The 22,677-nt window shown below is 37.3% G+C and overlaps 1 protein-coding gene across 1 annotated transcript; it reads left to right on the forward strand.

Moving 5' to 3' along the window:
• Window positions 1–757: 757 nt before the first annotated feature.
• On the forward strand, window positions 758–10,500 carry LOC131066653 (uncharacterized). Its single transcript, XM_058001466.2, has 3 exons — window positions 758–891; window positions 1,060–2,034; window positions 10,119–10,500. Exons 1-3 carry the CDS (start codon window positions 758–760, stop codon window positions 10,498–10,500), a joined length of 1,491 nt encoding a protein of 496 aa, XP_057857449.2.
• The last annotated feature ends 12,177 nt before the right edge of the window (window positions 10,501–22,677 follow it).

Here is a 22,677-nt window from a genome sequence, read left to right on the forward strand (position 1 = left end):
TTCAGGAAGGAGGTTCGAGAGGAAGATGGATGCCTTATTGGATATGGTATCTCTAATGATGGGGAAAATGGGTCAGAGTTCTAATTCACAGAACAATCAAGGGCACACCAGAGAACACTGCGGCTCCAATCAGCATAGTGAACATGCTGCTCCGCATACCTCAAATAGAACAAACATTTCTTCCAGGCCTTTTAAACCCACCTTCTTGGCACCAGTAAACCCTCAACCTGATCTGGGAGAGAATGCATCATTTGTGGAACAGTTGAGACTTGATCGTGCTGAGTATGAGTCTCTTCCTGATGAAATCAAGTTAGACATGTCTTACAATGATTTCATGGACCATAAAAGGAAGAATAAAGGACATGGGAGACATTGTGAACATAGGGAAGCAATAGTACAGAGGGATTTGCATCAAGCAACCAACAAGGTTATGCTTCCACATTTTGACGGGAGTGAGAATAGTTCAGCTAGAGCTTGGATACAAAAGTTAGACAACTATCTAGCTCTTAGACCCATGATAGAAGAGGAGGCAATCAAGTTTGCTATGCTTCATTTAGATGGGGTAGCACACGAATGGTGGTACCATGGTCTAGTCACCTTGGGGCATCGGTCAATCACTACCTATGATGAGTTCACCAATAGGCTCACAGAGAGATTCGAGAAAAAGGGTCCAGAAGTGCATTTCAGAGAATTGGCACAACTTAGACAACATGGCACAGTCAATGCTTACATAGCTGAATTTTAGAGGCTTTCAGTAATGGTCATGGGAATCACCGAGAGGCAGTTGGTGATCCTATTCAGTGAAGGGCTTATGGAACCACTCAAGGGTTGGATTAAAGCTTTTGATCCACCCTCCTTACAAGAGGCAATGAAAAAAGCAAGAAATATGGAGTGGGCTGCTCCTAAGGCAAAAATTCAATCCAAGCCATTATTTCACAAAAAGGATAAAGGAAAGGGACCTCAACATAAGGAGTTCAAACATCATAACACTCATGTAACAAGGCTAGATCCAGAGACACTTAACGAACTCTGAAGAAAGGGGTTATGTTTCCGGTGTAGAGAAAAATGGTCCCAAGATCATATTTGCCCAAAGAGAGTCAAAATTCATCAAATTGAATACTATTCAACTGGAGAAATCGATTCTGATTCTTCAGACCAGCAATCAAATTGTGATGACAATGAAGTGGAAAGAGTTCCTGAAGAATCTGAAGGTGAAAAAGGAAGTGGGGGTACCTTGGATCAATTTTCAAGCTTTCAAAAAAATGAATCCTTCAAGGTTCGAGGGATAATTAAGGGGCAACGAATAGTTGCTTTGATTGATACTAGATCAACACATAACTTCATTGATGAAGTGGTAGTGGCAAAGAAAGGGCTGCAAATAGAAGATTTTGAAGGCTTCAAGGTTATGGTTGCTGATGGGTTTCACATTTCTTGCACCAAGAAGATCCCAAATATGTCTATGCAATTGGGCAACTACAAAGTCAAGGATGACTTCTATGTAGTCAACATTGGAGATACGGATGTCGTCCTAGGCATTCAATGGCTATGTTCACTTGGAGAGATCTCCCTAAATTTGCAAACCATGGAGCTCAAGTTTCATTCCAATGGGAAGAAGGTGGTGTTAAGAGGAATGTCTAAAGGTGGACCTCGAATCGTGTCATTCAAGCGAATGGCAAAGTTGATTCGGCATGATCAAGTTGAGTGGGCTGCGGAATGTATGATTCTCCCAGCTAGTCCGGTTGAAACAAAGAGGGACTACCCTCCTGATATCCAGTCCTTACTCACTAGGAAGAGTAAAGTGTTTGCTGATTTACCTCCTGGGCCACCTCCTGAACAAGGCTCAGAGCATGTCATAGAGCTCAAGGAAGGGGCTAAACCAGTTATCACAACTCCATATCGGTACCCTAAGAAGCAAAAGGATGAGATTGAGAAAAAAATTAAGGAACTCTTGGAGATGGGCTTCATTCATCCAAGTAAGAGTCCTTTCGCTTTAGCAGTTGTTCTTGTGAAGAAGAAGGATGGTACCATTCGCATGTGTGTGGATTATTGTGCTTTGAATCAAAGCACCATAAAAAATTGATACCCCATTCCAAGGATAGATGAGCTCATAGATGAGCTACATGGAGCCAAGTTCTTCTCAAAGATTGATCTGAGGTCGGGCTGCTACCAAATTCAGATGAGAGGGTCTGATGTTGAGAAGACAACATTTAGATGTCACTGTGGTCACTTCATGTTTTTAGTCATGCCATTTGGGTTGTGTAGCATCCTAAAATTGCGACACTTGCAATTTCGATTGCATTTGGGTCTTCACGATGGCGATGCAACACAAAACCTGAATGGAGACCCCGAAACTTGTTCATGACACCAAAAACTGCATTTTTCAACACCCTGGCCTGATCCTCCTTGCACCCTGTTGTCCCTGGAGGTGGGACCATGGCGCCCAGCGCCCTGGTCCCTGGCCCTATTTTGGGCCCAATCTCTTATGGGGCTTCGGGTCTTTAAGTTTGCAAATTGGAAAATAATGTTTCCTGGTCGGCCTAAGGTCGGGAAAATCAGTCTATCAGCCCTAATTGACAAGTATAAAAACTACATTTCTTCTCCCATTTGAGGAGGTCAAAAAAAGGAAATAAGCAAGAGCAAGAGGCAAAAGCGATATTCAAACATTCAAACATTCAAGCATTCAAGCATTCCTTCAAGCAATTGAGCATTCTAAGTCTCCATTCAAGGCTAAGTGTTGCATTCAATACAAGGATTCAACCATTGAAGAGGAGATCACATACAACATACAACATACTACATACATTACACCTTCGCATGTAAGAATACAAACATTCTTACAACAAGGTATCAGTACTTGTTTACATTTCAAACATTTACATTTACAACATTCTCATTTCTTGGTTAATTCCAAAACTGGGGTTTGACCTAAAGGCAAACCCCTCATCCCTAACCCCCCAATCGTCCTCTCTTTTCTGTGTGTAGGTTACAGGTACGCGACTATAATTGAAGATCTGGAATCCTTGTGCAGAGACGAACAGATCCCCCTTCGTTTCGTGGATTTTTCGGAGGACCGTGTGCACGTCGGGCGCCATCGTCCCGTCAACTTTCGCTCAAATTTGCAGAACAACACCATCTCGACATTTTACTACTAATTCTAGGTCCGCAGCTTCATACCATATCTCTATCTCTGTTTATAAGCGAATCTTTCCTACTTTACATGCATTCCTAGTTCAATCTTTCTATCTACATTCTTTACAAAAGAGGGTATCCTTGATGTCTTAACCCTTGAAACTCATATAGAATCCAATCTTGCATTGCATGGGATTGGATCTTGTGGGTTTCAACCCCTCTTTTGAATGTAAAGTCTCTCCTAAGTGAAAACCATCAACGCTAGTGGCTCTCCCTTCTCTCTCCTTGGAGTTGGGGAGGGGAGAACAACTAGGGTTCGATTTTTCCGCTTTACATTTTGGTGAACCCGACGTGAACATCCTCATTCTGATTATTCATGGTTAGATCTGAAAATTTTGCTTTCCTAATTATATTTCCATGTTTGATCTTTTGCAAATTTTAGAGGTTGATTGCATAAAAACCCTAAAATTTTCTTTTTAGTAATTAAACTTGTGAATTGTTAATGCTTGTTTCAGATCTACCCTTCTATTGAAAATTGTCAATTCATATTTGTGCTTTAATTCTGAAAATTGAGTGGTTAAATGTCAAAACCCTAATTTTTAAGACCTTCTTGATTCAACCTTTGACTGACAATTTCACTAATCAAAACACTTCCAAATCGGCTGTAACTTTGGATTCCGCAATAAAATCACAATATCTTTCATCCCTGAAAATTTGGAAAAAAGTTGCGAGGACTGTGTGCACCCCGAGCACCATCGTCCCGAACATTTTTTCTGAAATTTCGGGAGCTAGATCTTACTGTATTTTTCTGCTAAAATCCAGAATTTTGGCTGATTTTATCAATTTTAACACCTTCAAAATTAAAGTCAAAGTTGGTCTAGCGATTGCTTGGATTGAGGCTTCTAATCATTCAAAAATTGTTGAAATTGAAATTCATATCAAAATTGTGTTTCTTACAGTCCTAAATCTGAAAAGTGTGTTAGCATTCATTCGAAATTTCAGTGTTTTATTCAAATTTTTGCAGTTTGTGACTTTTGAAATTAAGTGTTTAATTGCAACAACCTTGATTTCCACTTTCAAATTCGAATTTTACGTGAAATTGAGTCAATTTTTAAATTTCAACACTTGCATTGCTTTCAGCATTCCCTCTAAAATCATAAAATTCAAAATTTCAGTTTCCCTCTCTTTTTCAAAATTCAAATTTTACATTTTTCAACAATCTTGGTAGGGTTTAATTTTGAGATTGCCTATCTACATATCGTAAAATCCCTCAATTTTTTCAGATTAGCTTTAAAATCATCATAACTTTCATCCCTGAAAATTTCGAAAAAAGTTGCGAGGACCGTGTGCACTCCGTTCGCCACGGTCCTGGACATTTTTTCTGAAATTTCGGGAGATTGTCCTGATTGCATTTAACAACTTAAATCTAGGAGATTGGCTGATTTTATTGAAATTTGCTACCTCTAAAATTCAAAATCTTCTCTCTTTAGTGCATGAGTTTTACAACAATAAGCCCTACTTACATTATTCCCGTTAGACGAAGCCTTAGAATTAAGTCTTTCCAAGGTGTAATTACCGAGGAGATGGAACCTAATTTGAATGGCCTTTTTAACGAGGACATGGGTAATTCCTCTAATCCTCTTAATGATGAAGAAGCTCTCCATGAGGTTTCTGTAGAACAACTTTCGAAATTGGATAGCCAATTTGATGATTTTCGACAATGGATGTCTCAAGAATACCCTGATAGTCAAGCTCTTTCATTAATTGAGGGTCTAAAACGTATGGTTCAAAGTGATAAGAATGGAATTGATATTTTGCGTGGTATTGCACACATTGTGGATTCTAATGTGATGCCTATGAAGAGTTGTGCCGAAACTTTAGGTTATACACAACCTCCTACTCAGGTTAATCATTCTATTCCTTTGACAACTCCTATTGCTAGTATACCTACTTTTACATCAAACATAATGACTACTTCAATACAAGACATTCCTCCTATGATCACTAATCATGGGGGCAATCCCTCTTCTTCAATCAATCTGCTTCCTTCATTCAATCCAACTTCTTCATTCATTCCTTCAATGAGTGTTCCTATTATATCTCCACAAATAAACATGACACAAGGGGGCAATTCATTTAACCCTTCCATTCCTCCTTGTAGTGTTCCTCCTTTCCAATCATCTCCTATGACTAACTATCATAGCATCCCACCACCTTACTCTCTACCTTCTTTCAATAACATAACACCTCCATCACAATCTAACACGTCTAATATGAACTCTTCGACTGAAGCAACCATTAACAATCTTGCACAAACTGTCTCTTCTTTACAGCAACAAATTGCCTCTATGAATCAATCTAAGTTTAGTGTGCCCACATTTGATGTTGCGAGCCCACTTTCTCTTGACATTGTTCGAGCTATCCCCCCTAAACATGTTGAAATTCCACATTTGGAGCTTTAGAATTGTAAGGGTGATCCTCTAACACATGTTAAGACCTTTCAAACAATATGTACTGATTTTGCTTATGACCAAAGGTTGCTTGCAAAACTATTTACTAGAACATTAAGAGATAAAGCCCTACAATGGTATTGCTCATTGCCTTCTTATTCTATTACTTCTTTCGAACAACTTGCAAATGCTTTTATTCAACAATTTCAAAACAATATAAGTCCTAAAGTTACTTTGATTGATTTAATGCATTGTAAACAAGGTGTTAAAGAAAATGTGACTGATTTCATTGGTAGATATAAGCATTTGTATGCTCAAATGTCTTTTCCAGTACCTGACAATGATATTCAAAGAATCTTTACTTCTAATTTACAAAAAGACATTAGAGAAAAACTTCTATTTTCTGAGTTTACTTCTTTCCAACAGTTGTGCGCAACTCTTCACAATTATCAACTGACTGTGAGTCAAATGGAACAAGCAAATCCTATGGCTCCGAGTGATAAGGGTGATAGTAGTCAACAACCATTTGGGAAGTTTAAACCGAATAGAGAGTCCATTAAATTTAATGAAAACATCATCAACAACAATGTGAATGCAGCATCAGGTGTGCATCCTATTTCTAAGTTTTTCAAGAAAGAAAGAAAGTTTACTCCTTTGAATGAATCATTGCATAGTATTATGAATAAGTTATTGGAACAAAATGTGCTTACTCTTCCTCCTATAAAGCAAATAGATCCTGCAAAGATTAATTCACCCTATTTTGATAACAAATCTTTTTGTCAATTTCATCGTCAACCTAGGCATGATACTGAAAAATGTTTTGCTTTAAAGGGTAAAATTCAAGATTTGATTGATAATAATACTATCTCTATTTCTGGTGTGAATGATAAAGGCAACACATCTGTAGCTCCTCCTAACCAAAATCTTAAGATTTTTACTGATCCATTGCCTTCTCATACCTCTAATGCGATTGATACTAATGATTCCTCTGTCTCACCTGATGATCTTGTGTCCATGACTCCGAATGTGATTAACTTTGTAGAGCAGCAGAAAATCCCTAAAGAACCTTCCATCACCTTTGATTCTAATGAAACTATCAGGGCACCTGATGGTCCTTTATATATAGTTGCAAAAGTCAAGAATACACCTTGCCATGGAGTGCTTATTGATCCTTCTTGTATGGTTAATATCATTACTGAAGAATTTCTTTTTACTTTGCAATTGAATCAAGTGATCTATGACGAAACAAATGTGGTTGTGAAATTATTTGATGCATTTTCTTCTCTTGCAATTGGTTCTATTACATTGCCTATTGAGGTTCATAACAAATCCCTTGATGTGAGCTTTGCTATTATTCCATCGTCTGAACAATTTCATGTGAAGCTAGGCTATCCTTGGCTGTCTTCCATGAAAGCTATTGCTTCTCCTATTCATAAGTGTCTGAAATTTCCCCATAAGGGTGAAGTTGTTACTATCAATCATAGTCTCTTTAAACCAGCTGAAAGAACTTCTAGCTTTCCTATTGATTACTTTTGGCCTAAACAATTCCAATCTCTTCCTCCGCGAAGTGATCATCTTTTCAAATCTTATCAAAAGTGGAAAAAAGATATGATCCTATCTCTAAGTGAACCTAGAACACCCAAACTTGACATTCCTATCGTTCTTGAAAAGGAAGTTCTTCCTTTGAAAGATAAAACTAATGTCTTTCCTCAAGAAGATTCCCAACCCATTCCTATGGATGTGACTATGCCTATGACTAATAAACTTCCTAAAAGTAGACCTATCCCTCCTCGTCATGATGGGCTTTGTCTCCTTCCTAAACCGAATATTCCTCCTTTGTATGGAGCAGTTCCTCCTCCTTCCTCTTATGGAGAGAAGAGACCTTCCTCTTCTCCTATTATTCAACCTAAGAGACCACAACCTAAACACCCAAGTGATAAGGGTGAGAACATTCCTCCTCCTCAATCTTCGCAACTTCCTACTAAGACTAGACGAAATCATTCTGCACGTGAACGTCGACGAAAGCGCCGTCTTAGAGCTCAGGTAGCTGCTTCTCAAACTTTGCAATCCCCCAAAACACCTTCAGCTAGTATTATTCCATTTTCTCCTCAGCCGACGATTGAGCCGAAATCTCCTAAACATAAGATGCATGATGGTCTTGATCCTGTGCGAGTTAAAGATCCTATTTTTATAAATCTTGATGATGATATAGATGAAAATGTTATTCATGATGAAAATGTTACTCCTGTTCATTCTGATAGTGAGTATGAATATGTTGATGTTGATAACCATTTATCTAATGAATTCTCTAAAGCACTTATATTAGCTCCTAGACAAGAACAACATGGCTCGGAACATGAACATAGCCCTTGTTTCGATCTTGTGATAGCTCCATCTGCTGTGTTGGATGTTCCTCCTCTAGCATGTTTCCTACCTTCCCGAAATATTGATCAGCAAGATCGGGGGGTAGATGACGTGCTAGACTAGTCCATTAGCATAGTAGACTCTCTCCTCCTCTCTTTTGTTACTTCTTCTATGTGTTATTCTCATTCTTCTATTTGTTGTCCTTAGTGTTGTCTACTTGAGGACGATGCAAAACATTGAGATCTCTTTTGGTCTCTCTCATGTTGACTCAAAAGACACATGTGTTCCCTTCTTCTAGGTGACCTTCCTTGATTGGGGAATGAAGAACAATTATGCATACATACATATGATATACATGAATTATCATATAGCATACTGACCCCGAGGAAAGAGAAGTCACCTTGTGCTTTGTGTTTTGTGTCTATTATCCTTGGGCTTATCTCACACTTGGGGGCTAAATCCTTCTGATAATGTGCTCCTTTCTCATTTCTTATATGTATCACTACCTTAAAGCAATCACCCCCGGTGAGGCGTGTGTGATCGCTTTAACGTAGGGGGGCATACATCCCGTTCATATCTTTTCAAGATACTTGAAAATTTCTTGACAAATTTAGCTTTGCCTTGAAATTTTTTGATATCTTTCTTGCATGACTCATAGTGAGGGAACCTTACTACTGATAGTCATGGTTCTCCCTCGTGATCTTCCCTTTTACTTTGTCAATCGAAGTCGTAAGATCCTTAGTCCACTGGGGGCTTGGTGTATCTTGCCTCCTTGACATGGTGAAAGTCTCTCAATGTTGTTTCCTTGTACTTTACCGGAAGTATGAGCGTACGCTTATACTCCCGCTAAAGTGGGGGCTAAATGTAGCGTCCTAAAATTGTGACACTTGCAATTTCAACTGCATTTGGGTCTTCACGATGGCGATGCAACACGGAACCTAAATGAAGACCCCGAAACTTGTTCATGACACCAAAAACTGCATTTTTCAGCACCCTGGCCTAATCCTCCTTGCACCTTGCTGTCCCTGGAGGTGGGACCATGGTGCCCAATGCCCTGGTCCTTTAGGATGAGGGTGCCCAGTGCCCTGGTCCCCCAGGACCATGGCGCCCAACGCCCTGGTCCCTGGCCCTATTTTGGGCCTGGTCTCTTATGGGGCTTCGGGTCTTTAAGTTTTCAAATTGGAAAATAATGTTTCCTGGTCGGCCTAAGGTCGAGAAAATCAGTCTATCAGCCCTAATTGACAAGTATATAAACTACATTTCTTCTCCCATTTGAGGAGGTTGAAAAAAGGAAATAAGCAAGAGCAAGAGGCGAAAGCAATATTCAAACATTCAAACATTCAAGCATTCAAGCATTCCTTCAAGCAATTGAGCATTCTAAGTCTCCATTCAAGGCTAAGTGTTGTATTCAAGACAAGGATTCAACCATTGAAGAGGAGATCACATACAACATACAACATACTACATACATTACACCTTCGCATGTAAGAATACAAACATTCTTACAACAAGGTATCAATACTTGTTTACATTTCAAACATTTACATTTACAGCATTCTCATTTCTTGGTTAATTCCAAAACCGGGGTTTGACCTAAAGGAAAACCCCTCATCTCTAACCCCCCAATCGTCCTCTCTTTTCTGTGTGTAGGTTGCAAGTACACGGCTGTAATTGAAGATCTGGAATCCTTGTGCAGAGACGAACAGATCCCCCTTCGTTTCGCAGATTTTTCGGAGGACCGTGTGCACGTCGGGCGCCATCGTCCCGTCAACTTTCGCTCAAATTTGAAGAACAACACCGTCTCGACATTTTACTACTAATTCCAGGTCCGCAGCTTCATACCATATCTCTATCTCTATTTATAAGCGAATCTTTCCTACTTTACATGCATTCCTAGTTCAATCTTTCTATCTACATTCTTTACAAAAGAGGGTATCCTTGATGTCTTAACCCTTGAAACTCATATAGAATCCAATCTTGCATTGCGTGGGATTGGATCTTGTGGGTTTCAACCCCTCTTTTGAATGTAAAGTCTCTCCTAAGTGAAAACCATCAACCCTAGTGACTCTCCCTTCTCTCTCCTTGGAGTTGGGGAGGGGAGAACGACTAGGGTTCAATTTTTCCGCTTTACAGGTTGACTAATGCTCCTACTACCTTCCAGTCTTGTATGAACAGAGTCCTTCAGAAGCAGTTGAGGAACTTCATGTTAATCTTTTTTGATGACATTCCGATCTACAAAAGGACATGGGAAGAACACCTCAAGCACGTAGAGGAAGTGCTTAGCATCCTTGAATCAGAAAGTATGTTTGCCAAAGAATCCAAATGTGAATATGGAATGAAGGAGCTACTTTACCTTGGTCACATAATCAGTGCTGATGGAGTGAAGGTTGATCTTGAAAAGATCAAGGCAATAGTTGATTGGCCACCCCCAGAGAACTTGACTCATTTGAAAGGGTTCTTGGGTCTTTGTGGTTTTTACAGAAGATTTGTGAAGGGCTATTCACAGAACGTTGCTCCTCTTACTGACCTCATGAAAAGGGAGCTTTTTGTTGGATAGAAAAGGCTCAAACTACTTTTGATAAATTTAAGAAGATCATGAGCTCTTGTCCGATTTTGGCAATTCCAAATTTCTCCAAGCCCTTCGAGCTACAGTGTGATGCATCTGGAGAAGGTGTTGGGGCTATTTTGATGCAAGACAAGCATCACATTGTGTTTGAGAGCAGAAAATTAAGAGGTGTTGAAAGGACTTACTCCATCTATGACAAGGAAATGCTTGCAATCATGCATGCATTAGCTAAGTTCAAACAGTATTTGGTGGGGAGCAAATTCATGGTCAAGACTGATCACAATAGTCTCAAGCACTTCATGCATCAAAAGGATTTGAATGAGAGACAACAAAAGTGGGTGAGTAAGCTTCAAGCTTACGATTTTGACATTGAGTATGTCAAAGGGAAAAACAATATTGTGGCTGATGCTCTATCTAGGAGACCTCATTTGAGTTCATTGTGTGAGCTTACTACTGATTGGAAGGACATGTTGCTTGCTGATTATGCCAAAAATTAGTTGGCAATCAGCATCATTGAAGGTACTTTTCATGACAAAAGGTACAAGGTGGTTGACGGGCTGATACACTACAAGGGTAGAATCTTTGTGGTGGCTGATTCTAAGCTCAGAAAGAAGATTTTGATGACATTCCATGACATTCCACTTGCTGGTCATTAGGGTTTCTTCAAAACATATAGGCAGATTCGGGAAAGATTTCCTTGGAAAGGGCTGAAAGGGGATGTTCAACGCTACATCCAGAAATGTCCTACTTGTCAGATGAACAAGAATGAGCACACTCTACCTGCTGGTCTACTGCAACCTCTTCCCATTCCCAACCAAAAATGGGAAAGCATATCAATAGACTTCATCACTGGGTTGCCAAAGGCCCAAGGCAAAGATTGTATCTATGTTGTAGTGGACAGATTGACAAAGTTTGCTCACTTCTTTGCCATCACGAGCTCTTTTTCAGCAGCTCAAGCTGCAGATTTGTTTTTCCATGAGGTGTTTAGATTGCATGGGTTGCCGAAAAACATTGTGAGTGATAGGGACAACAAGTTCCTAAGCACCTTTTGGCAAGAAGTCTTCAGGATGAGTGGTACGGTGCTTACTCCAAGCACTAGTTATCACCCCCAAACTGATGGACAAACAGAGATAGTGAACAAGTGGTTGGAAGGCTATCTAAGAAACTATGTTTCAGAGCAGCAAAGAGCTTGGGTGAAATGGCTCCACATAGGCGAGTATTGTTACAATTCTTCCTTTCACATGTCAATAAGGATGTCTCCCTTCATGGCTCTCTATGGTTATGAGGCTCCTAGCTTTGCTGATTTGGTGTTTGGTGATAGCAAAGCCCCTCAAGCCAAGGATTTGTTGCAGCAAAGTCAAGACATCTTGAAATCCTTGAAGAACAACTTGCAGATTGCTCAGAATCAGCAGAAGATGTACGCTGATCAATGACGCATTGAGCGCTCTTTTGAGGTTGGAGATATGGTTTATCTTCGACTACAGCCATACAGACAGTCTACTCTCAAGAAGAGTGGAGCTGAGAAGCTCAAGCCTAGTTTCTATGGGCCATTCCAAGTCATCAGAAAGGTTGGAGCAGTAGCTTATGAGTTGGAGCTACCTTCGAGTAGTAAAGTACACAATGTCTTCCACGTGTCTCACCTCAAGAAGGCACTTGGACATAATGTTATTGCTTCTTCACAATTACCACCTTTGGACAAAGAAGGGCAGTTGATTTTGATTCCAGAAGAGATTATTGATTCCAGAGAGCGTTCTTTGAGAAGAAGAACAATCAAGGAATACTTGGTGAGGTGGAAGAATTTTCCCTTGGAGGATGCAACTTGGGAGAATGAGGAGATTTTGCAGCATCCAAACTTGCAATTGCTTGAGGACAAGCAATCTTGGGGAGGGCAAACTGTAATGTCCCCTTCTCAGGCATGATGTTTCAGTTGACTGATGGCCTATTTCGGAGACCCATAAGCTACTCAATGGGTGAAATTAGGGTTTCCAATTTTGGAGATTGTTGTTGCTCGTGAATTAGAGTTTGGATTGCGGATTCTTTCTGGTTTTTTAGAGGGCTTTGCAGTGGTATGTCTGTCTTTGCGTTCTGAGCACTTTTTGGAATTTATTATTTTTAGTAAATTCTATTTCTGGCTGTGGTCTTGATTATTTCGGCACAGTTGGTTCTCTTCTTCAGTTGGTTCAGTTGGCTTCATCACTTTTGGCCTTGGGATGGTTTTGGAGAGATAAGTTCATTTCATTTAAATAATGTTATGTTTTAATGTTATATTTTAAAGTTGACCCCTTGGCCTAGCTTCATCACTTCAAGTTGTTTTAAAAGGTAGTCTTCAAGGGTGGACGCATCATGGAAGGGATTTAATATTTCCTAAGGTCTAAAATCTTGCTTATGAAAAGGGGTGCCAACTTTATGAAGAGAAGTGAATTAAAATAAAGGTTAATTAAAGCTTTTAAAAGTGGCGCCATCTCTTGGAGGAAAATTCAAATGTGAAATTAGGGCGCAGTTTCTAGAAGCCTCTTGAGATTCCTTGTTAAGCTTATAAATGGAGGCCTCTTCCCTTCATTTGGGCATCTTATGTCTATTGTAATGTTACTCTACCGAAATGGTATTGGGGTTGCTTCGAGGAATGAATGCCTCCTAGCCTTGGCATTGCTTCTTGCTTGAAAGATAGAAACTAGTGGTGATTTAGTGTAGTTGTGAGAGTTTGTAGAGGGGATTGCATTGTAGCTTGAGTTGTGCTTGAAGTTCAGTTATTTGCATTTCATTTCATTTTCGGGAGTCGCGGTTAGCAGGGCAGATTTGTAGTTTCACTCATATATTTCAAAATAAAAACATATTCATTCTGGGTATTGCATATTTCCTCTTGCTTTGGCTGGGCACTCCTTTGTGCAAATTTGCAGATTCTAATATGAAGTGTTTTATTTTATAGAGAGGAATCACCATTCCTGCCTAGCGTCACTGTTGGGAATTGCCCTGGGGTTCATGATAAATAATCTGTTGGGTTAATGTCTGATTTCTTGGTATTGGTTGGGTTGCCTCCTTCATAGGAAGCCATTGCTTTTGGTTTTGGGTCATTCAGACTAGTATTGAGAGAGTAATGAGCATTTTAGTGATTCCATGTGTTGTTGATTAAGCATTTCACATACAGGTCTGTCATAAATGAGAATATTAAGATTGATCCTTGAGTAGAATTTCTTGGACTTATCATTTTTGTTAAGCCTGGGAGAGCCTTCTATATTGTTACAACATTGTATAGTCTTAATCCTATGATCTTGGCAAGCATTTACTATCATATTGTAAGCTGAACAGTAGTACTGGCAACATTTCTTCTCATTTTCATTTCACACTTGTTATTTACGTTTAATTCCATTTCTAAGTTCTTAGCATCTCCACCATATGGTAGCTCCATTCCCACCCTGGGTTTGAAAGCACATGCTTGGTGTCGAGTTTTCCTTTCAGCAGTTGTAATTGTAAAGATCCTCTGACCATATGTTAGTCCATCTTGGGCACATTCTTGGTTAGAGTTACTTTTAGAATGCTTTAAGACCCTCTAACCATATGCTCACGCCTTGCCCAACCTGGGATCCTGGTGTACATTCTTGGTTAGAGTTGTTTTCCGCATCGTGTTGGTTTAAGTGCTAACCCTAACAGATGTGTGTTGCATTACTCTTTGTAATTGAAAAATTGAAAAAAATTGGTCTGGGATATTTCAATATTTGTATATATACATATATATACATATGTATGTACATACACACACAGAGAGAGAGAGAGAGAGAGAGAGAGAGAGAGAGAGAGAGAGAGAGAGAGAGAGAGAGAGAGAGATGTGTATATATAAATATATACATATACACACACAGATATGTATATATATATATATACATACATATATATATGTATGTATGTATGTATGTACATATCTGTGTGTGTATATATATGTATATATGTGTGTGTGTGTACATATCTATGTATATATATGTATATATATATACACATATACATATGTATATATATATACACATATACATATGTATATATGTATATAAATATACACATAGATGTATATATGTATATATATGCATATACATATATACATATATGTATACACACATATATACATATGTATGTGTATGTGAATGCGTATGTGTGTACATATATATGTATATATATGTTTGCATACACACACACATATACATACATACATACATACCTACATATATGAGATCAAATAATTTAAGAAGGCTGTGGAAGTAAGAAAGGATGTGTAGATGTTAAAGGCAGTAGCCAAAAGCAGTTAATGGTACATAAAAGAGTTATTGTTGATTGATCGGTGGAGTTAAGCCACCAATCATAGTCATTTCTCCTTTTCAACTTTTAATCTTTAGGAAGTTGTTGCTTCTTGAGGTTGTAGCTCTAAATCAATGATGTAATCTTGTTCCTATTTGTGAGGCTAGTTTTGGATAGTAGATCCAAGCAACTTTTTTCATCATGGTTTTTCCCATGTGGGTTTTCCACATATATTTGGTGTTATGGTTATGTGCATTGGCTTCTCTCTTTCCTTGTTGTTTAATCATATATGTTGAATGAATAATTAATTAGAAGTGACATAATTTTTTTAAGACCGATTTATCCCCCTCCCCGACTCTCTTAGTCTTTGGGTGTGTTCAATAATTGTTTGTTATATTTTTAGTTTACAAGACAATGGTTATTTGTAGTGTTATGCAACATATATAGGTGCAAGAAGAAAAAGTGCACCCATAGGTTGAGAATCTTTATATTAACATTTGACATTGAGGATATTACCCATATTCAATCAATTGTGTGCTCCCAAGCTCCTCTCATCACCACTTCACTCCCTCTAGATGATGTGATAATGATTGAGAACCTAGAGAAGGAACTCTTGTAGTCATACTAAGCCATTACATTCCATATAGTAGTCTCTCCAACATGAAGTCAATCATTTAAATTGTCTTAAGCCTACAATTAAACTAAATCATTATAAAATAAATTCTTTCAATTTACAAACTATTTTACTAATGTATTTTATTCAAATAAATAAAATAATTAAATTTACAATAATAGTTTTTCTATTATCTTAATAATAATAAAAATAATTATAAAATTAACCATTACTATCTTTTCCAAGTATTTAATGTTTTTTTTTTTAAATTTAAATTTACTCATGTGGTAGCCTTTGAAGACTTAAATAATATTTTTATTTGAGCTAGCTTTAATTTCCATCAATTTACATGAAGAAGTTTAAATCACATTATTTAAAATAAAACTAATAATTTATCTCCAGCCACGAGTCTAGGATATAATTTTGGGTGCCCATTAGTGTTGTGCTATATTTATACTTGTAATATACAATATAATAAGAGTCACTTTTCATTATAAAAAATAAAATAATAATAATAAAAATAAAGTAACTTAACTTTTCTAAGACGTTGAATGAAGTTAATGTATGGGTCATGAAAATAGTTGTGAATTTTTTAATAATTATTGTCACTAAACCATTACTTATGTAAGCAAATATCCTAATGAATATAGACTTTTTTTTTAGTGAAGTCCACATTAGGATGATTGTTAGGAGATGTCAAATTATCATAATAATTAATGCAGAGTTTGATTGGTTCTTTGATAGGGTACTATAAAATATGCTATAAACATATAGAGATGGGCAATAATTAAGGCATGTATCATATATTAGTCATTTTTGGACATAATAAAACATTTAATCATATTTAAGTCAAATGAAATAGAGTCTTTTATAAAAGATTTTTATGTAAATTTTTTTTTTTCATTTATGATTTCTTTAGTGAAATATCTATAATATATTTTAGTTGACTAATAAACACAATAATTATAGTCTATTCGACATGCATAGAAATAATCTTTAGTATAACTTTGGTGGTAAGAAGAATAGAGGAAATGTTAGACTTGTTCAAGGTCACAAAGTCAAAACAAAATATTAAAAAATATAAAAAATACAATTAGAAAATAAAGATATTGTTAAATAAATTGCAATTTATTTATTTTTAATTTCTATATAGGTAAATTGATCTTGGAAACATAATTTGAGAACTCACATAAACTACTTACATTAATCTTGATTGACTATTTTAAACAACTCTATGTTGCTTCTATTTCCAATAAAACCTAGATATTTTCTTGTCCTTATAAAATTTAGTTGAATTTTTTCATTCAATGATATAAAAATGGAATAAAGAAAAAGGCAAAATGAAAGAAAAATTGTTTAAATTACATCTGTGTGTGTGTGTGTGTGTGTGTGTGTGTGTGTGTGTGTGTGTGTGTGTGTGTGTGTGTGTACACACACACACACACACACACATATATATATAAAGGAAAAATATCTCTTTCTATATATAACCCAACAATAATAGAATAAGATCTTGAGGTCAACACCATATGATATATCATATCTTTAACACTCAAATTAACATAAAGAATGTCATAATATTATGAAACAAGGGTATGTGCAAAAAGATGGAGGACCAAAAAGTGGCCACACAACTGTTTGGCCCTCTGGTGACCATAACATGAACAATTTATAATAAGATGCAAGACAGGGGAGAGTGAACCTTCTTGACTCAATCAATCACCAATTTGGCTTGGTGTTGCTATATGCTCCCAATTTGGGACCTTAGGTAGGCTACTTCCTTCTTGCCCTACCATTGGGGTTTTTGACCTACAACTTTCATACCTCTGCTCCAAATCACAAACCCTTGCATATGGGGATAATCATTAATCCCTTACACACCTTGCCAAAGAATTGGGGTAGGTTGTTTCAGACCAGGTCAGTGAACTTTGACTGAACTGGGCTCAATTAGACCTATTTTACAAAGCAACCCCCTCAAAATTACCTTGCAAACCAACTCAACCCCTTGGATAGGTGGGATGTCAAAACCAAGGATTCTGGCGGTTTTAGGGTGATAACATCAAACAATGCAGAATTAGTCCCCTTAGTAGCTTGAACTTGCACAAAAGCTAGGAAAATCCTATAAACTAGGCCTAGGGTTGGTTCAAACTCACTTTTAGTCAACTGCCCCTGCCTCAAACCCTCAAACCCTCAAAATTTTAAGTTGTTTTGATAACCGGGTAGGGGAAAATTGTAATTTTGTTGTTGAAACCCTAGTTACCCTAGCTAACCAGGTAACCATGTGAAAAACTACTATAACTTCTTCCTCACAATGATTTAGAAACTCAAGTCACCGGAAAATGGAAGGAAATTAAATGCTTTATCCATAAATATGACTGTCCAATCAATTTGAATCTGTACAACACCGTATAGGTGCAGAAAACAGAGTAATTGCAGAAAAACAAGCTTCCAAATACTTGCCAAAGATTTCAAATTTGAAAATTATTTTGCTGAATCCTTTCCCAATGGTTGGATTATATAATTTATACCAAATTATGAAGTTTCCTGGGGCCACAACAAGTTTTTGGGTTGCTTGACCATTCAACTTCCAAAACTTGCAAAATGTTGCACGATAACTTTTTGACAACTTTGCAATTTCACAAAATATGACTCCAAATTTGACAGAACAACCTAAAAACATGAAACAACATTTCAAATGGTCTTGATAGACCTTATTCAATAAAAAAGACATGACCCCTAACTCCTAAGACTCAAATCCCTAAATGACTCATTGACTAGACCTTAGGTGCTCTTGCACCATAATGCACTTGCATTATGTTGAATTGATACTAAAACAAGAAAAATACTCAAGATTTGAAACTATTTTAGAGCACATTTACATTTTTGGGAAACCTTTTCATCATTGTTTTGTTAATGTGAGGATCTGGTTAACACTGAGAGGGGGGGGGGTGTGAATCAGTGATAACAATAAACTGCAAACTTTCACCAATCTGAACAATACTTCACAAAATAGTTTATAACCAGTACTGGTAGCTGATCTAACAATCACTTAAATTTACCAAAACATTAACGGTAGCAACTTAAGTGCTCATCATAAAGCAAAGACATCAAATGCATAAGTTAACAATCAATCCACAACATTAACACAAGGATTTTTCATGTGGAAACCCAAATGGGAAAAAGCACAGTGAGAATTGGTACCCACAAAATATTGCACTCTTTCGGAATGTGCCCTGTTAGGAGCCTAGTCCGGTTGGGAGCTTTACAACAATGCTCGGTTAAGAGCAGACCCTGTTAGGAGTCACCCGGTCAAGGGATTTTACAACTTAGCTCTGTTAGGAGCTTTACCCTATTAGGAGTAACCTTGCTAGAGGATTTACACTCAAGTTGTTGAGTTACCCGGTTAAGGGATTTATACAATCAGGCCTGTTAGGACCTACCCGATTAAGGGATTTTAATGCTGCTGCAACTATTAGGAAACAATAGATAAATGATTTGGACTCAACACTTCATAGCTTGCTATTACAGATCCTTGTCAGCTCCAATTTGCTTCTCTCATGCAGACAACTCAATTTGGTTCGGCACACACACACACACTTCTCTGATCACCGACACTCTCATCTTCTCAAACTCGACCTAAATACATTTACAATTAGGTCAGTTACAAAACCCTAACCTATAATGAATCTACATCATAGATCATATTAGATCATTACAAATTATTACAGATCATCATACAGATCATTACAACAAATTACAAGACAATTATAGTCATTGAATGATCATAACTCATCACCGCACATCGATTTGATAAGCTGCCAAACCCTTAACACATTTTGCTAAGCACTTCACTTCTTCCCAAGAAATTTGCTCCTTTTAGGTGCCAAAATAGCATCTTATCTCTTCACATGGATTTTGACACATCATCATCAACTTATGAACATGAAAAGAATCACTGCCAAACCATAAATCATCACCACTCAAGGATCTTGTTACCGGTTCTCAAACCCTAGCTGATTATACAACAATCAATTACAAACATGACTTCTGGTTCTCCAAACATGATGCAGTTCATGTCATAGACTCTTTATGATGTCATAAGCACACATTCCAAACCGCAACACCTGACTCAACAAGGATCACTACTGCAACCTCTCCTTCTCTGTTCCTACTTACCGGTTCACTGTCACTAGGCAGTTTTGCTTTCTAGCTCAATCCAATTCAATCCATTACCGGTTAGACTTAACTAGTAGACTTAGATGACATACCAAGCATAAACAAACATGGACAAATATGGTTTCCATTAATGACAACACAAATAAATGATCACCAAGCATCATATCATAATTATATCATCACCAACAGTCCATCAATATATCATCACCAATAGTCCTTTACCGGTACACCATCATCTCCATCATTTATTGCAGCATGCCAAAAATATCCCCCTTTGGCATTGATGGCAACACCAAAAACTGCAACATGAAAATCTCATCATGAAACCTGCTATATCACTGTTCGGTCATCACTTCTTCTTCTTTGCTCTTTATTGCTCTTCTCCTCTTATCATATTTCTTCTCCCCATGACTGTTACATTTCTTCCCCCTTTGACAACAATGCTAAAGATGCAAAGACATCTTTTGTCATCATCTGAACTGCTCCCATTGAGGAGTAGCCCACTTCTCATCAATCCGCAGTGAACGATATTCAATGAATCCACTGGATTGATGCTTCACCAACAACCTAGTTGATAATGGGTAGGGGTATAACATTATGCAATATATACAATACCCCTTTTCCTAACTTTCTTCCACTTGTTGCATACATTTCATAAGGGGTAATAAGTAACCTCAAACATGACCAAGGGAACAATACTTACAACCACACATATCATCAAGGTATCAAAGTTCTCCATGTGCTCCATCAAGATACAAAAAGAAACAAGGTGACCACCATTTCAAGAATGAATGCTCTAATTCTCCATCATGAATGCTAAGAGATGCCACACTAAGTGGCAAAGAAGCATAGGATCTACCTCAATTGATGTTGCAACAAAAACACTCAATCAAAATGTAACAATATGCCTTAGTAGTTGCCAAAAAATAATCTCCATAGTTGAAATAACACTCATAAAAACTACTAACACATCCAACTATTCATACCTCAAAGATAAACAAAAATCATAACAAGTGAACCTCATGTCATCAACATATACAACCCATAACATGCAATCAGAAGCTCCAAATGTCGAACTTATCAATGAAGAACATACACATCTAAAAACTCCCACTACATAAGTAATGTCAAATTTTAAAATGATAAAGGAATCCAAATATCCATTGATAGAATCACATAGAAAGTTTAATCATCATCATGTAGCACTAAGGAACATCCACAATTATATGTAATAGTTGCAAACTAGTATGCTACACATACAACTCTCACTAGTACAAGTATGGATAGCTCTCCCAAGTTCTTCACATTCAATAATGGAAAAAGATAAAGGAACTTGCAATTCATTACTAATTAACAATGAAGTAAAGTGACAACACATGACTATAAACCTATCAATCACCATATCTCCACACAAAATCTCAAATCTAATGTCATGTGAATACAAATATACAAGAAGATAAACAAGACCAAAGAGATAACCTAAAAATAAAAAAACTATATCATGTCCTTCTACACATACCATTAATACTAAGTTGTGATAATTATAATCTCAACCAAGATATCCCAAAGATAATAGAATCAACAAAACCCATATGTTCAATCTCATATATCAAATAAAACATATACAATTTAACCAACATATATGTAAGCCTCTCAAAGCAAAGGAAGATCAATCCAAAAATATTCCCAAGCCAAGGGACCAAGCCCAATACATCTCCTAAACTTAACACAAATGAATGTCATCTTAGATGACTCACAATGCACAAGGATATAAACATGCCAACGATCCTCAAATGAACCCTCCAAAACAAAATTAACAAGCTCAAGATCTATATCCATAAGAAATCAAAGCGTAAACACAATGCACTTGAAAGAAAGAGTGGGAAATACCTCTCAGATGATAAAACACCAAGAAGACCAAGAATAGATAATTATAATGCTCCTCTAAGATATTAAAGTCATCATGAATCATCTAAGAACAATCTCCTCATAGGTAAACATTGAAATCATGTCCAACCAAGGTGTACTCTCCTAAAAAATTCTATTGAAATCTTGTCAAAAGAGTAATCATCTCAACACATATCTCTAATCATAAGATAAATCCAAGCCTCTCTTAAGTCTCCAAATATCCATGAGACACTGTAATCTGATAAATCTATACCAAAATAGAAAATGAAACATAGCATAATCATGAAGCAATCAGGAAAATGATCATGTAATAAATACAAAGAGAACCAAATAAGATCAATGTCAAAGCTCCAATCTTGAGAATCAGTAACATAATTCATGACAATATTATCTCACATCTCCACAAAATAAGACCATATGCTCCAATGATAATATCAAGCTCCTAAGAGCACTTGCATCATGCCAAAACAAGGATCACATTGTTGGAACACATTTGTCATTGCGCCAAAAGATTGATCTCTTAACTCTCGATACAAATGTTAGACATAAATGGATCCACAGAAGGTGGTTAGTCCATGTCCCAAATCCAAAGGGAGATGTTGGAAATTAGTCCAACAATCCCCCCCTCAGTGTCACCCAAGGGGATTCAAATCCACAACCCAAACTTTGATACCAATTGTTGGAACACATTTGTCATTGCGCCAAAAGATTGACCTGTTAATGCCTGATACAAACGTTAGAGATAAATGGATCCATGGGAGGCAGTTAGTCCATGTCTCAAAACTAAATGTGGATGGTAGCGATGAGTCTAACTGATGCAAGAGTGTCCCCGGTTCATGGCAATCTTGCATCAACCAAAAAATATTTCCTTTGTGCTTGTAGTTTCAGTATTTCTTTCTTTTTTTCCTGGATTTGGCTCACCGGAACCTATGGAGTTGGATTTTTCTTGAAGACTTGATCATCTTCCTTATTCCCAAACCATGGAGCATTTGGAAAATTTTCTAGTAAGTTATTGCTATCGGTTTTTGAGACAGTTTTCCATTACCGGTTCCTGGACCTATTTGCATTGGTGATCTACCAGATCCTTTTCGTAGCTTGCGGAGCCCTAAACATTGATTCTGTTGTTCCTTGGTTTGGCCGACCTTCCCTTTGATCTAAACTTCATCCTTTGGATTTTCTAGAGGAAT

This window comes from Cryptomeria japonica, chromosome 3 (genome assembly GCF_030272615.1).
Source record: "Cryptomeria japonica chromosome 3, Sugi_1.0, whole genome shotgun sequence".
Taxonomy (NCBI): domain Eukaryota; kingdom Viridiplantae; phylum Streptophyta; class Pinopsida; order Cupressales; family Cupressaceae; genus Cryptomeria; species Cryptomeria japonica.